The 15,022-nt window shown below is 37.3% G+C and overlaps 1 protein-coding gene across 7 annotated transcripts in view; it reads left to right on the forward strand.

Annotated features, from left to right (window-relative positions):
- Nucleotides 1-15,022, forward strand: part of LOC136025976 (uncharacterized) — a 391,881-nt gene that overhangs the window by 154,307 nt on the left and 222,552 nt on the right. For all 7 annotated transcript variants that reach the window (XM_065702101.1, XM_065702103.1, XM_065702104.1 and 4 more), the window contains one exon: nucleotides 9,979-10,040. In XM_065702101.1, the coding sequence (XP_065558173.1) occupies nucleotides 9,979-10,040 (62 nt within the window). The remainder of the gene's footprint in view (nucleotides 1-9,978; nucleotides 10,041-15,022) is intronic.

Raw genomic sequence — 15,022 nt, forward strand, 5'->3', positions numbered from 1 at the left:
GAATTAAATATATATCAAAGAATAAATGCTGCCCAATACGAACAAAAACTAAAAAAATCATAGTATCAAAAATAAAGATAAAACATACTGATATAGATAAATAGTTAATTCTTAAAAGAGAAAAATTAAAATGTATGCACAAGTTAACTTTTAAAATGAAGTGAAATTATTACAGACAGGATTTTGCCACATCCTCCCCCTAAGCATATGCCTCGTAAAGTCTGTTGCCTCCGTTATGTTTCATAAAAACTATATTTATTTTGAGCAATATGCTTAAATTTTTCAAAACAACAACGAAAAATGAGAAATAAAATCACTTTAATAATCAAGATGACGGGAAAGCAATCATGAACCGAAACTGAACTTTTAATAAATAATGATAATAATTCCTGGAAATCTCAGCCATTCTATACTTTAATTAACAAAATTTAAATCATTTATTTTCAGTAAAGCACAAATCGTAAAAAAGACTAGAAAGTTTACGATTAGGGGTGGCAGTAGCCAGACTACTGTTTGCAGTAATTTCTGTTTATTTTAAGTTTAATTTGATTATTCACTCTAATATTTACTAGTTTTAGAATTCAATTATTCAATAAAGAAAGAAAAAGATCAAAAATGGGGTTTTTAAAGGCCAATTGAAAATACTGAAGAAAACACAGAAAGCGAATATTTTGAGAGAGCAACCGGCTCTCTTCTTCAGCGCGAACAAAATAATATGATCAAGGAAAAAAAAAGAAAATCATAAAACAGGCGTGGAAAGTACAACAAACAAATGTTTTCTTTCTTTATGTTATGGCATGCCAATGTGGTTTAAGAAGTTATCTTCCATTATTCAGTTATTTCCGTGTCCACTATCTTTAGGCTTCATGTGATTATTTAGTTTTGTCTCTTTCCCCTTCCCCTCTCATGTTCAGTATCCCTCCCAAAATTCCCTGAAAGATCGGATTTCATACCCTTGGCGTTCTTGACATATCTCATATACCTTATGACAAACGGGATGCACACAGTGTCTTTTGATTAAGCTCCATATCCTCTGAAAACTTCTTCTTAACGCCCCGACATGTTCCTGAAGCATGCCATTTTGACGCCCCATTATGCAGCTACGTCTTTTGACAACCGGGATGTGCAGGGTGTTTTTTTTTTAATTAAGTTCAATACTCCAATTGACATATCCTTAAAGTTTCAACTTAATAGTCTTAGTCGTTCCTAAAATATTGGAGGTACACCCTTTTGACAACTAGCATGCACGTGGTGTTCTTAAGCTGATCGTTCCCCTTCTTGTTCTCATAAAGTTTCAACTTAATGACTGTAAGTGTTCTTAAGATAGAGCACATATGCCGTTTTGACAATCTGGATGCATAAAGCGTCTTTTGATTTAGTTTAATATCTGTCTTAAAATAACCTGCAAGTTTCAAATAATATCCGTAGCGCCTTCCTAAGGTCAATGTAGATGCGCTCATATACGCTTCTTGACAACCTGGATGCAGCTGGTTTCTTTTGATTTACTGCAATATCCCCCTCAAAATTCTCTGAAAGTTTCATCTTAATACCCTTAAAATCTAAGTTTCATCAACTTTCATCAACTCTAAGATTCATAACTATAATATAATAATAATTAATAATAATAAAAAAAACAGGAACAAAAAATGCCAAACAACAAACCAGACTCTCTTTCAACACTCCTTCCATAGGACAAAGACACCAAAACTCCCCTAAAACCCTACCTCACTTCTTTTCTGCCACTCCAACACCCTTTCTCTGTGACACGCTACCTCCCAACATTTTTCCTCCCAAGGTCATCTAAGATTTGTTTTAACCTCCGTCTGAACATGCCCTGAAGGTCCCAAGTTAATACCCATAGCCATTTCTGAGATTTTGCCGGCGTGCCCTTTTGAGAAACCTTATTTCTTTTGGCTTATTCAACATACCCCCAACATACCCTGAAATTTCCAACTTAATAAACTTAGCCGTTCCTTGGATATTGTAGATACAGCCTTTTGACAACCCTGGATGCATAGAGTGTCTTTTGATTTAGATCAATATCCCCAACAACATGCCCTGAAAGTTCCAATGTAATACCCCTAGCTGGTTCTGAGATATTGCACAGACACTCTTTTGACGACCTTGATACGCATAGTGTCTTTTGATTTAGTTTACGCGCCCTTTAGCTTTTTCTAGAAGTTTCAACTCATAAGTTTATACTGTTCCTGATATATTACGTCTATGCCATTTTGACAACCTGGATACACTTAAACTCTTTCGATTATGTTTGATAGTTGTTGCAGCAGCATTAGCTGTAGCAGGAATAATAGCTATAGCAGTCGCAGTCACAGCCGAAATAGCAGTAGTTCCGAGCAGATACAGTCGAAAGTAGCCACATTTGCGAGGATTCAAAATTCAAAGTAATGGACCCCGAAGAGTCCCTTGCTAGACAAATTGCAAAACACGATCGCAAAGTTAAGCTCTGTCAAAAGGAGTGGGTTCAAGCATAAAGGCAGTAATTTGGCTTTATTCAATTCCGTGGGGCTTTTTTACGTTGTTCATCATTTTGTTGTTTTTTCCCTGTCTCTTTAATTTGGTTTATGGATAATAAGTTGAATTCTGACCGTGTCTGAACGAAAGGTAATACTGAAGATTGAATACTCAGCCCGATTTTTATTTTTTTAGTGGACCAATGACAGAATGATGGGATAAAACTAGATCTGATCCACAAAACCGTGGTGTGCTATTTTGACAAGGATATGAATGTACTAGACAAAAAGGTCCTCTACTTTTTATGGCACTTGGTATCTACCAAGTGCCATATAACGATCGTAAATTCTGTAGGTCGGTCTGTCGGTCTGTCTGTCGGTCTGTCTGTCTGTCTGTCCCGGTTTCGCTACTTTAGGCACTTTCAGGTAAGCTAGGAAGATGAAATTTGGCAGGCGTATAAGGAACTAGACCAGCTTAAATTAAAAATTTTTATTTTCCCAATTTGACCATCTAGGGGGGGAATGGGGGACGGTTAAATCGAAAAAAATAGAAAAAAGGAGGTATTTTTAACTTACGAACGGGTGATCGGATCTTAATGAAATTTGATGCTTGGAAGGATATTATGTCTCAGAGGTCTTGTTTTAAATTCCGACCGGATCAGGTGACATTGGGGGGGGGGTTGGGGGTTGGAAACTTAGAATCTTGGAAAAGGCTTAGAGCGGAGGGGTCGGGATGAAACTTGGTGGTAAAAATAATCACAAGTCCTAGATAAGTGATTCATATAACCGGAACGGATCTACTCTCTTTGGGGGAGTTTGGGGAGGGGGTTAATCCTGAAAAATCAGGAAAAATGAGGTATTTTTAACTTACGAAGGAAAAATCGGATCTGAATAAAATTTGATGTTTAAAAGGAAATCGTGTCTCAGGCTCTTATTTTAAATTCCGACCGGATCTGGTGACAGTGGGAGGAGTTGGGGGGGGTCCTAAAATCCTGGAAAACGCTTAAAATGGAGGGATCAGGATGAAACTTGGTGGGAAACATAATCACAAGTCCTAGATACGTGATTGACATAACCGGGACGGATCTGCTCTCCTTGGGGGAATTAGGGGGGAAGGGTTAATTCTAAAAAACAAAAAAATGAGGTATTTTTAGCTTACGAAGAAGTGATCGGATCCTAATGAAGTTCCATATTTAGAAGGACCTCGTAACTCAGATCTCTTATTTTAAATCCCGACCGGATCCAGTGTCATTGGGGGGGGGGGCGGAAATCTCGGAAAACGCTTAAAGCAGAGGGATAAGGGTGAAACTTGGTGGGAAGAATAAGGACACGTCCAAGATAAGTGACAGACATAACCGACCGGATCCGCTCTCTTTGTTTGAGTTGGGGGGGGGGAGTAATTCGAAAAACTGAAAAAAATGAGGTATTTGTAACTTACGAACAGGTGATGGAATCATAATGAAATTTGATATTTAGAAGGATCTTGTGATTTAAAACTCTGATTTTCAATCCCTACCAGATCCAGTGACATTGGGGGGAGTTTGAGGGGGAAACCGGAAACCATGGAGACCGAATATCTTGGAAAATGCTTAGAGTGGAGAGATCAGGATAAAATTTAATGGGAAGAATAAGCACAAGTTATAGATACGAAATTGAAATAATTGGAACGGATCCATTCTCTTGGGGGAGCTGGGTGCTGTTAATTTAGAAAAATTAGAAAAATTGAGGTGTTTTTAACTTAAGCATGGATGACTGGATCTTAATTAAATCTGATAAGTAGAAGGAACTCATGTCTCAGAGCTCTTATGTCGAATCCTGACCAGACCTGTCGACTTTGGTGGGAGTTGGAGGGGGAAATCAGAAATCTTGGAAAACGCTTATAAATGTCATAGATTCGTGATTGACGTAACCGGACTGGATTCACTCTCTTTGGGGGAGTTAGGGGGTGGGGTTCAGTGCTTTGGCGAGTTTGGCTCTTCTGGACGTGTTAGGACGATGAAAATTGGTACGCGTGTCAGGAAGCTGCACAAACTGACTTTAAAAAGTCGTTTTCCCCGATTCGGCCATCTGGGGGGCTGAAGGGAGAGGAAAAATTAGAAAAATTGAGGTATTTTGAACTTACGAGTGGGTGATCAGATCTTAATGAATTTTGGTATTTAGATGGATCTCGTGACTCAGATTTCTTATTTTAAATCCCAACCGGAATTAAGTCTCTGATTTTCCTTTTAGAGCAATCTATTGATTCTTGAGCTCGAATTTTGCTAGAGCTCATACCATATGAGCTCTTGGCTCTTCCGACCTCGTCACAAGTTCCATATGAGCTCTTAGCTCCTGTTATTAGCCGAATATCCATGTCTATCCATGGCTAGACTTCCCCCTACAAAAATGTTGACGATTCTTTATTCCAAAAATCATGGCAGATGACCCCTGATCTTCCTTCCATGAACCTCCTTCCCCCGCTCCAAAAAAGCTTCTTATCAACGATGTTTTACTTGAAAAATCTCGGTATCTGAGCCCTGGCCCTCTCTCAATGGTCTGACTCCCCCATCCCCAAAAAAAAACGCGTTAATGGCATTTTGTTCCAAAAAACATGAGAGCTGACCCCTGGCCATCCCTCCATGGCCCGATCATCCTCACCCTCCAAAAAACAACTTATTAGCTATATTTCATTCCCAAAATCATTGGAACTGACACTTTGCCCTCCCTTCATGGTCCAAACCCAAACTCCCCCCCAAAAAAAATTAATATCGATATTTCATTCCATTCATGGGAGCTGAACATTGGCCCTCCGTCCTTGTCCAAACCCCTCCCCACCCCCAAAAACAATTTATTAACTATATTTTTTTCCAAGACTTTTAGGAGCAAACCTCTGCCCCTTCCTTAACACAAAAAACAATTAACGAAATTTTATTACAAATATCATTGGAGCTGACCCCTGGCTCTCCCTCGACAGCCCTCCTCCCCCACCCCAAAAAACAACAATTAATTGACCATATTTTATTTAAAAAATCATGGGAGCTTACCGTGGACCGACCTCCCCCCTCCACACACACACAGACAAAAATACCAAACTTTTATTACAAATATCATAGGAGCAGACCCATGGCCCTCTCTTGATAGCCGCCCCCCCCCACACAAACATACACACACATACACAAACACACAAAGAAAAACTTATTAGCCATATTTTATTCCAAAAATCATACGAATTAAGTTTAATTCTATTATCTCTTTCCAAGATTTTTCAAGACACCTATAGTTTTCACTGCAAACAAAAGGGGCTACTGCCCGTTTCCCTAACGGTAAAAGCAAAAGTTCTACAGCGTATTTGGCTTTTACTGAACGAACTTTTTGGATAAAACGAATTATAGTTCAGATATTTTCTTGTGTAATTGTTCAAAACTGAAAATAAAATGAAATGGTAGTGAAATAAAATTTTGAGTTGGTGAGCTTTTGACAGTTAATATCAGTATGCATCAATTTTTTTTTTTTTTTTTTTTTTTTTTTTTTTTTTTTTTTTTTTTTTTTTTGATGGTTCTTGCCAAGACTGTTGTCAGACATATAGTTTTATTATAGAATTTATCTAGGATTTTTTTTTGAAATAGGGAATTTGAAAGGCTTGAAACTTTGGCAATCATAAACAAACAGAAATTAATTTGAAAAAAAATTCACAAAAAAGAAGTTTTTCAAAATAACTAAAGGTTATGTTAAACTTAAGATCAATGAAAAAAGAAATATACCACAACTCAAACTCAAAACGACTAAAATTACCACTAAAGAAAAAATGAAACCCAAAGCGATCAGAATCAAGCTTATCAAGAAATCAAGCTTAAAACGAAGAAAAACTTGTTGCTATTGAAATGTAAATGAAACCCAAAACAAACAGAAATTAAATAAGCAATCATGGTTAACAAACATACAATAGGTACTAATATAAATGACTAAATAAATCTTAAAACGATGGAACTTCAATTGAACATGCAAATCAATCTTGAAGCGAACAAAAATCACAACAAACAAGAGTTTCGGTATTGCTTCCTTCTTTCACTGTAAAATTCTAAAACCTACTGCGTCATTGGAACTTTCTGAAAACAAATCATATTACAAATATTTTGTTATGTTCTTATTACGAAATTAAAAATAAACATTTAAAATCTTGAACTGATGATCTTTCAACAGTTAATATCATTATATATCAAATTTTCAGTTTAATTTTATTTGTACTTTCCAAGACTGTTCAAAACACTTATAGTTTTCAGTAAAGCGCCTATGACGCATTAGGTTTTAGACATTTTCAGTGAGAGAAGGGAGCAATTCTCAAACCCTTGTTGGTAGTGAATTTTGTTGTTTCAAGTTTGATTTGTATATTCAATTGAAGTTTCATTCGTTTTAAGATTTATTTATTCATTTAGATTAGCACTTATTGTGTATTTGTTTATTACGATTATTTATTTAATTTCTGATTGTTTTGGTTTTCATTTATTCTTTAGTAGTAATTTCTGGTTATTTTGAGTTTGAGTTACTGTAGGTTTCAATTTCTTTCGATCTTAAGGTTAATTAAATTTAAAAAAATAAGTTCCTTGAACTAAAAGTACGGAGCGATATTAAAACTTAAAACGAACAGAAATTACTCCGTATATGAAAGAGGCTGTTCCCTCCTCAACGCCTCGCTCTTTACGCTAAGGTTTGGATTCTCTCAACTCTACTTTTCAAGACAGTAAAAAGTTTTAGCGTAAAGAGCCGGGCGTTGAGCAGGGAACAGCCCCTTTTGAGTAATTTCTGTTCGTTTTAAGTTTTAATATCTCTCCTTACTTTCATTTTAACTTTTTTTTAAATTAATTTCTGAACTTTTTTGAATTGATGTATGTATTGATTTTGGCTATCCGCAGATGAATAAGTAAAACGAAATTTACATATTAATTAATTTTTATGACTAAATGGCTTTCTCATAGTTTTGATCGGATGATTTTGAGAAAAAAGGAGCGGGGGAGTAGGCCTAGTAACCCTCCAATTTTTAGGTTATTTAAAAAGGCAACTAGAACTTTAATTTTTTACGAACGTTTTTATTAGTAAAAATATACGTAACTTAAGAATCAACTTACGTAACGAACTTCTATATTCGTATCTTTTTATCACTTATATGAGAGGATTCAGCCCATCGTCAATACCTCGCTCTTTACACTAAACCTTAAATTTTGTTCCAATTCCTTAAGAATGACCCCTAAATCACAAAAGCCGTAGAATAAACAGTTGAAATTAATAAAATTACTTTAGCGTAAAGAGTGAGGTACTCCTCAAATTCGTAATAATTTCTGTTCGTTTTAAGTTTTAATTCTGCTCCCTACTTTCAGTTAATAAAACCTTTTCATATTTATTTTTTCATTGTTCTTTAAAATAATGCTACAAAATCATGTGCCCCCTTCATGGAAATTTTTCCCCATGACAAATTCCTCCATAAAAATCTCCCCCCGCATAACCCCTCCCCTCAACCTCTCCCCCCAACCAAAAAATCCCCCTGAAAGTTTCTGTACACTTCCCAATAACCATTACTATAATTAAACACTGGTCAAAGTTTGTAACTCGCAGCCCCTCCCACCGGGACTTTGGGGGAGTAAGTCGTCCCCAAGGACATATTTATTTAGTTTTTCTACTATGCTGAATAAAATGGCTATGTCAGAATTTTGATCCGGTGACTTTGGAAAAAATGAGCGTGGGAGGGGGCCAAGGTGCCCTTCAATTTTTTATCACTTAAAAAGGGCACTAGAACTTTTAGTTTCTGTTAGAAAGAGCCCCTCGCGACATTATAGGACCACTGGGTCGATACGATCGCCCCTGGGGGAAAAAAAAAGAAAAAACAAACAAATAAACAAATAAACACTCATCCGCGATCTGTCTTGTGGCAAAAAATGCAAAATTCCACATTTTTTGTAGATAGGAACTTGAAACTTCTACTGTAAGGTTCTCTGAGACACCGAATCTGATGGTGTGATTTTCGTTAAGATTATATAGCTTTTAAGAGGTGTTTCCCCCTATTTTCTAAAATAACGCAAATTTTCTCAGGCTCATAACTTTTGATGAGCAAGTCTAAACTTATTGAAACTTTTATATTTTAAAACAGCATTAAAATGCAATTCTTTTGATGTAGCTATTGCTATAACAATTTCCTTTTTTAGAGTTTCGGTTACTATTGAGCTGGGTCGCTCCTTACTTAAGGTTTGTTGCAACAAAGTGTTTGACAAGATCATAAGAAAAGATTTTTCTCTCAATATATTTCCGTGTATTACTGACGATTCATTATAAAACGATATGGCCTTTACTTGTCTTTGAAAAATTCTTTTTTGGAAAGTTTTTTTTTTAAGTAACTAGAAGGTAAAACAATGGCACTTCTCATGGAAAAAAAAAAAAGAGAATAAACAAATGCACCTAAAACAAAAAGTAGCAGTCGTTGCCACTGTATTCAATGATTGGAAAATAAATTCAGCAAAGACGATGAAAAATGGTTGGATTGCAAGAAGTAATGGTGATCAATAGGAGTGTTTTTGTTTTTTTTTTCCTTTTTCTTTTGGGATAATTTGGAATAAGTGAAGGTTTCATTGACATTTTTATATATTTCAGCAAACGATCTAATTACAACTTTGTGGTGACTAAATAATTCAATGGGGACATCTTATGTCAACATTGAAAAATTGATAATCACTAAACCATATTAACTATATAAAATGAGCGTATTTGTTGCGATTGCCCGTTGATCTTATCATGTTTTGTGTGCATTTTTATCACTAGAAATGCTGGTAGTAATTAATCACTTATAACAAAAACGATGATACGCTTTGCGATGAAAAAAAAAACAACAAAAAACAAACAAAACACGATCGTTGTTGAAATGACAAAAAAAATGACACTTTGTCCAATAACTGAAAAGACATTGACACTTCTCGCAATGGCAGTTTTTGCGATGTCAGATATTAAATTCAACAATAAGAAAAAAAGGTTAGAAGGGCTTTCAGGTTTCATTCTTAGGTGTAAATGGTCAGGTTTAATTCAGGAATCAATAGAAAAAGAGACTGCCTCCATGGGTACATTTGAATATCTTTAATTAGAAAGATGTTAATTTAATATCTTTAATCTCCTTAATTTGATATCCTTAAGTTTTAATTATGGGCCAATCCCTCTCCAGAATAACATAGTTCTTATTCATTTTTTATTACTATATATTTGTTCTTCTTCGAATTCTCTTCACAAAAAAAACTAAAGATATGGATGTCACTTTAGGGTGTATTGAAGGTTTTTAAATTGGATTTGTGGGTGAAATGATTACAATATATTTGGAAAGAACATAAAAAAGGCATCAACTATCTTTGACTTGTCCCAACATCAGCAATAAAATCGTCCAAAAATCGACCCTTGAGACGATGATTCTTTTTGCAATGACAGAAAAAAAAAAACAACGGTACCGTGTCTGACGTGGCTTTGTATATTTATTTAATCTAATTACAGTTCATTTCAGGCCAAGTTGGAAATGTGATTACAAATCGTAACGCCAGTCGACTAGAATTTGAAAGATTACTTGTAAGTTCTCTTTTCATATTATCAGCTTGCTATAGAAAATCATTCAATTAAAAAATAGCCTTGTCGCAGACCGGAAGGTTTTGTGTTGTTTCCAATAAACATTGTTTACACTCTAAATTCCTCTCATGAATCTGGTCTGCGTGAGGATAATTTTTGTTGCTTATGTACCATATGTAATATTTTTCAACTTCGAAAATTCTTATTGCTGAATGTATATTTAGTGAGAGGGTAAATAATTTGTAAGAATGTTATTAATTAATAAAGGACCAGTGCGAATACTTTCTGTATAATTAAACGTCTGTTAGACTTCCATTCTTTTTCTTACCTTAAAATATCGGAACCTTAAAGTCTCGAAAACAGCATAGTTTCTTAGGGAAAATTAGTGAGAGATGCATTGAGAGTAATATATTTGCGGTTGTCCTATTGTAGTAATTAAATAACAAAAATGGTTGTCCCCTCTGCAGCACCTCGCTCTTCACACTAAAGTATGACTGTTTTTCACAACTCTACTTCTTAAAACAATAAAAAAAAACTTTAGCGTAAAGAGCGAGGCATTTTGGAGGGGACAACCTCTTTCATATACGGAGTAATTTCTGTTCGTTTCAAGTTTTAGTGTCGTTCCTTACTTGCAGTCAAAAAACTTGTTTTTTATGTATAATTTCTGTACGTTTTTGAATTAATGTATGTTTTGATTTTGGCTCACCGCACATGAATAATTAAAACGAAATTTGCATATTAATTTTTTTTGCTAAATGGATTTCTCATAGTTTTGATCGGATGATTTTGACAAAAAAAGGGGGGAGGAGGCCTGCCTGCCCTCCAGTTTTTGGTTACTAAAAATGCAACTTGATTTTTTTTTTTTTTTCATTTTCTGCAAACGTTATTGTTAGTAACAACCATACGTACCTTAGGAATTAACTTACGTAACAAACTTATATATTTGTATATTTTTATTACGTATATGAGGAGATTTGACCCCTCGTTAACAACTTGCTCTGTACACAAAAGCTTGAATTTTATCCCAAATCTTTAAGAATGACCCCTGAATCAGAAAGGCCGTAGAATAAATAGTTCAAATTACTAAAATACTTCAGCGTAAAGAGCAAGGTATTGTGGAGGAGACGAACCCCCCTATTTAAGCAGTATTTTATGTTCGTTTTAAGTTTTAATGCTACACATTACTTCTAGGTGACATTTATTTTTTATTTATTTTCTCATTGTTTTTTTTTAATAATGCTAGAAAATCCTGCGCCCCCTTCATGGAAATTCTCTTCCCTCATGATAAATTCCTCCATGGAAAGGTCCTCCCACGTAACCCCCTCTCCCGACCCACTTCCACAGTAACGTGAAAAAGTCCCCCTGGAAATGTATGTACTCTTCATAATAACCATTACCATATGTAAACAATGATCAAAGTTCACAACTTGCAGCCCCTCCCCCGGAAACTGTATGGGATGAAGACGTCCCCAAAGACATAGTTATTAGGTTTTCGACAAATTTGAACAGAATGGTAATCACAAAATTTTGATCCGGTGACTTTGGGGAAATTTCTGCGTTGGAGGGGGCCTAGGTGCCCTTCAACTTTTTCGGTCACTTAAAAAGGGCACTAGGACTTTTAATTTCCGTTAAAATGAGCTCTCTCGCAACATTCTAGGACCACTGGGTCGATACGATCATCCCTAGGAAAAAGAGAAAAAATAATAAAAAAAAATAAAAACCCATCCGTGATCTGTCTTCTGGCAAGAAATACAAAACTGTTGATAGGAGTTTGTAGATAGGAGCTTGAAACTTTTACAGTACGGCTCTCTGATACGCTGAATCTGATATTGTGATTTTCGTTAAGATTCTATGACTTTTAGGGGGTATTTCCTCTATTGTCTAAAGTAAGGCAAATTTTCTCAGACTCGTAGCTTTTGATGGGTAAGACTAATTTTGATGAAACTTATATATTTAAAATCAGCATTAAAATGTGATTCTTTTGATGTAACTCTTGGTATCAAAAATCCATTTTTTTTTTAGTTTCGGCTACTATTGAGCCGGGCTGCTCCTTACTACAGTTCGTTACCACGAACTGTTCGATTGACTGTAGGCTACAGTACTTTTGTGATATTTAAAGCTTTTCATTTTATGAGTGTTGGATTTTTAAATTTTTTTTCACGTCTTCGTTTGATAGAACAATATATACATATCTAGGGATTACGGTTTAACCAAATTAGTTAAAAATTAAATGAAAAATAAATTCAATATTAAAGCGAATAGAAGCCACCACAAAAAAGAGTTGAGCTTCCTCAAAACCCTCTGAAGGCCAAACCTTTACTGAGAAAGATATATACATTTCGAGCACTTTGCTGTTTATTTGTCATAATATCAACAACAAGTTAACAACAGAATCATATCACAATGATAATCAATGTTCAAAACTGAGACTCACCATAATTAAAGTTAGGGGATAACTTCCCCTAAAAGTGTTTACTGTCGTTTACACTTTTTTAAAAACGAGATTTAGCTCTGACATAGTGTATTTTTATTAACATTTTATAATATTTATGTTATAATATTATATATGTAATATATAAATATGATATATAATATATATATAATCTATATATATAAAAATACACACACAGACAATTGTCTGTGTGTGTGTGGGTCTGTCGGGTGACATCATGTTTGTGTGTTGACTGACGTTAAGATTTCGACTGACGAAATTACAGACCGGGACATCGGGACACAAATGACGACCGGGACACCGGCACATCTATATATATAAAATAAAGTTGTCTCTCTGTGTGTGTGTGTGTGTGTGTGTGTGTGTGTGTGTGTGTGTGTGTGTGTGTGTGTGTGTGTGTGTGTGTGTGTGTGTGTGTGTGTGTGTGTGTGTGTGTGTGTGTGTGTGTGTGTGTGTGTGTGTGTGTGTGTGTGTGTGTGTGTGTGTGTGTGTGTGTGTGTGTGTGTGTGTGTGTGTGTGTGTGTGTGTGTGTGTGTGTGTGTGTGTGTGTGTGTGTGTGTGTGTGTGTGTGTGTGTGTGTGTGTGTGTGTGTGTGTGTGTGTGTGTGTGTGTGTGTGTGTGTGTGTGTGTGTGTGTGTGTGTGTGTGTGTGTGTGTGTGTGTGTGTGTGTGTGTGTGTGTGTGTGTGTGTGTGTGTGTGTGTGTGTGTGTGTGTGTGTGTGTGTGTGTGTGTGTGTGTGTGTGTGTGTGTGTGTGTGTGTGTGTGTGTGTGTGTGTGTGTGTGTGTGTGTGTGTGTGTGTGTGTGTGTGTGTGTGTGTGTGTGTGTGTGTGTGTGTGTGTGTGTGTGTGTGTGTGTGTGTGTGTGTGTGTGTGTGTGTGTGTGTGTGTGTGTGTGTGTGTGTGTGTGTGTGTGTGTGTGTGTGTGTGTGTGTGTGTGTGTGTGTGTGTGTGTGTGTGTGTGTGTGTGTGTGTGTGTGTGTGTGTGTGTGTGTGTGTGTGTGTGTGTGTGTGTGTGTGTGTGTGTGTGTGTGTGTGTGTGTGTGTGTGTGTGTGTGTGTGTGTGTGTGTGTGTGTGTGTGTGTGTGTGTGTGTGTGTGTGTGTGTGTGTGTGTGTGTGTGTGTGTGTGTGTGTGTGTGTGTGTGTGTGTGTGTGGTGTGTGTGTGTGTGTGTGTGTGTGTGTGTGTGTGTGTGTGTGTGTGTGTGTGTGTGTGTGTGTGTGTGTGTGTGTGTGTGTGTGTGTGTGTGTGTGTGTGTGTGTGTGTGTGTGTGTGTGTGTGTGTGTGTGTGTGTGTGTGTGTGTGTGTGTGTGTGTGTGTGTGTGTGTGTGTGTGTGTGTGTGTGTGTGTGTGTGTGTGTGTGTGTGTGTGTGTGTGTGTGTGTGTGTGTGTGTGTGTGTGTGTGTGTGTGTGTGTGTGTGTGTGTGTGTGTGTGTGTGTGTGTGTGTGTGTGTGTGTGTGTGTGTGTGTGTGTGTGTGTGTGTGTGTGTGTGTGTGTGTGTGTGTGTGTGTGTGTGTGTGTGTGTGTGTGTGTGTGTGTGTGTGTGTGTGTGTGGTGTGTGTGTGTGTGTGTGTGTGTGTGTGTGTGTGTGTGTGTGTGTGTGTGTGTGTGTGTGTGTGTGTGTGGTGTGTGTGTGTGTGTGTGTGTGTGTGTGTGTGTGTGTGTGTGTGTGTGTGTGTGTGTGTGTGTGTGTGTGTGTGTGTGTGTGTGTGTGTGTGTGTGTGTGTGTGTGTGTGTGTGTGTGTGTGTGTGTGTGTGTGTGTGTGTGTGTGTGTGGTGTGTGTGTGTGTGTGTGTGTGTGTGTGTGTGTGTGTGTGTGTGTGTGTGTGTGTGTGTGGTGTGTGTGTGTGTGTGTGTGTGTGTGTGTGTGTGTGTGTGTGTGTGTGTGTGTGTGTGTGTGTGTGTGTGTGTGTGTGTGGTGTGTGTGTGTGTGTGTGTGTGTGTGTGTGTGTGTGTGTGTGTGTGTGTGTGTGTGTGTGTGTGTGTGTGTGTGTGTGTGTGTGTGTGTGTGTGTGTGTGTGTGTGTGTGTGTGTGTGTGTGTGTGTGTGTGTGTGTGTGTGTGTGTGTGTGTGTGTGTGTGTGTGTGTGTGTGTGTGTGTGTGTGTGTGTGTGTGTGTGTGTGTGTGTGTGTGTGTGTGTGTGTGTGTGTGTGTGTGTGTGTGTGTGTGTGTGTGTGTGTGTGTGTGTGTGTGTGTGTGTGTGTGTGTGTGTGTGTGTGTGTGTGTGTGTGTGTGTGTGTGTGTGTGTGTGTGTGTGTGTGTGTGTGTGTGTGTGTGTGTGTGTGTGTGTGTGTGTGTGTGTGTGTGTGTGTGTGTGTGTGTGTGTGTGTGTGTGTGTGTGTGTGTGTGTGTGTGTGTGTGTGTGTGTGTGTGTGTGTGTGTGTGTGTGTGTGTGTGTGTGTGTGTGTGTGTGTGTGTGTGTGTGTGTGTGTGTGTGTGTGTGTGTGTGTGTGTGTGTGTGTGTGTGTGTGTGTGTGTGTGTGTGTGTGTGTGTGTGTGTGTGTGTGTGTGTGTGTGTGTGTGTGTGTGTGTGTG

The sequence above is a fragment of the Artemia franciscana genome, chromosome 4 (genome assembly GCF_032884065.1).
Source record: "Artemia franciscana chromosome 4, ASM3288406v1, whole genome shotgun sequence".
Classification (NCBI taxonomy): domain Eukaryota; kingdom Metazoa; phylum Arthropoda; class Branchiopoda; order Anostraca; family Artemiidae; genus Artemia; species Artemia franciscana.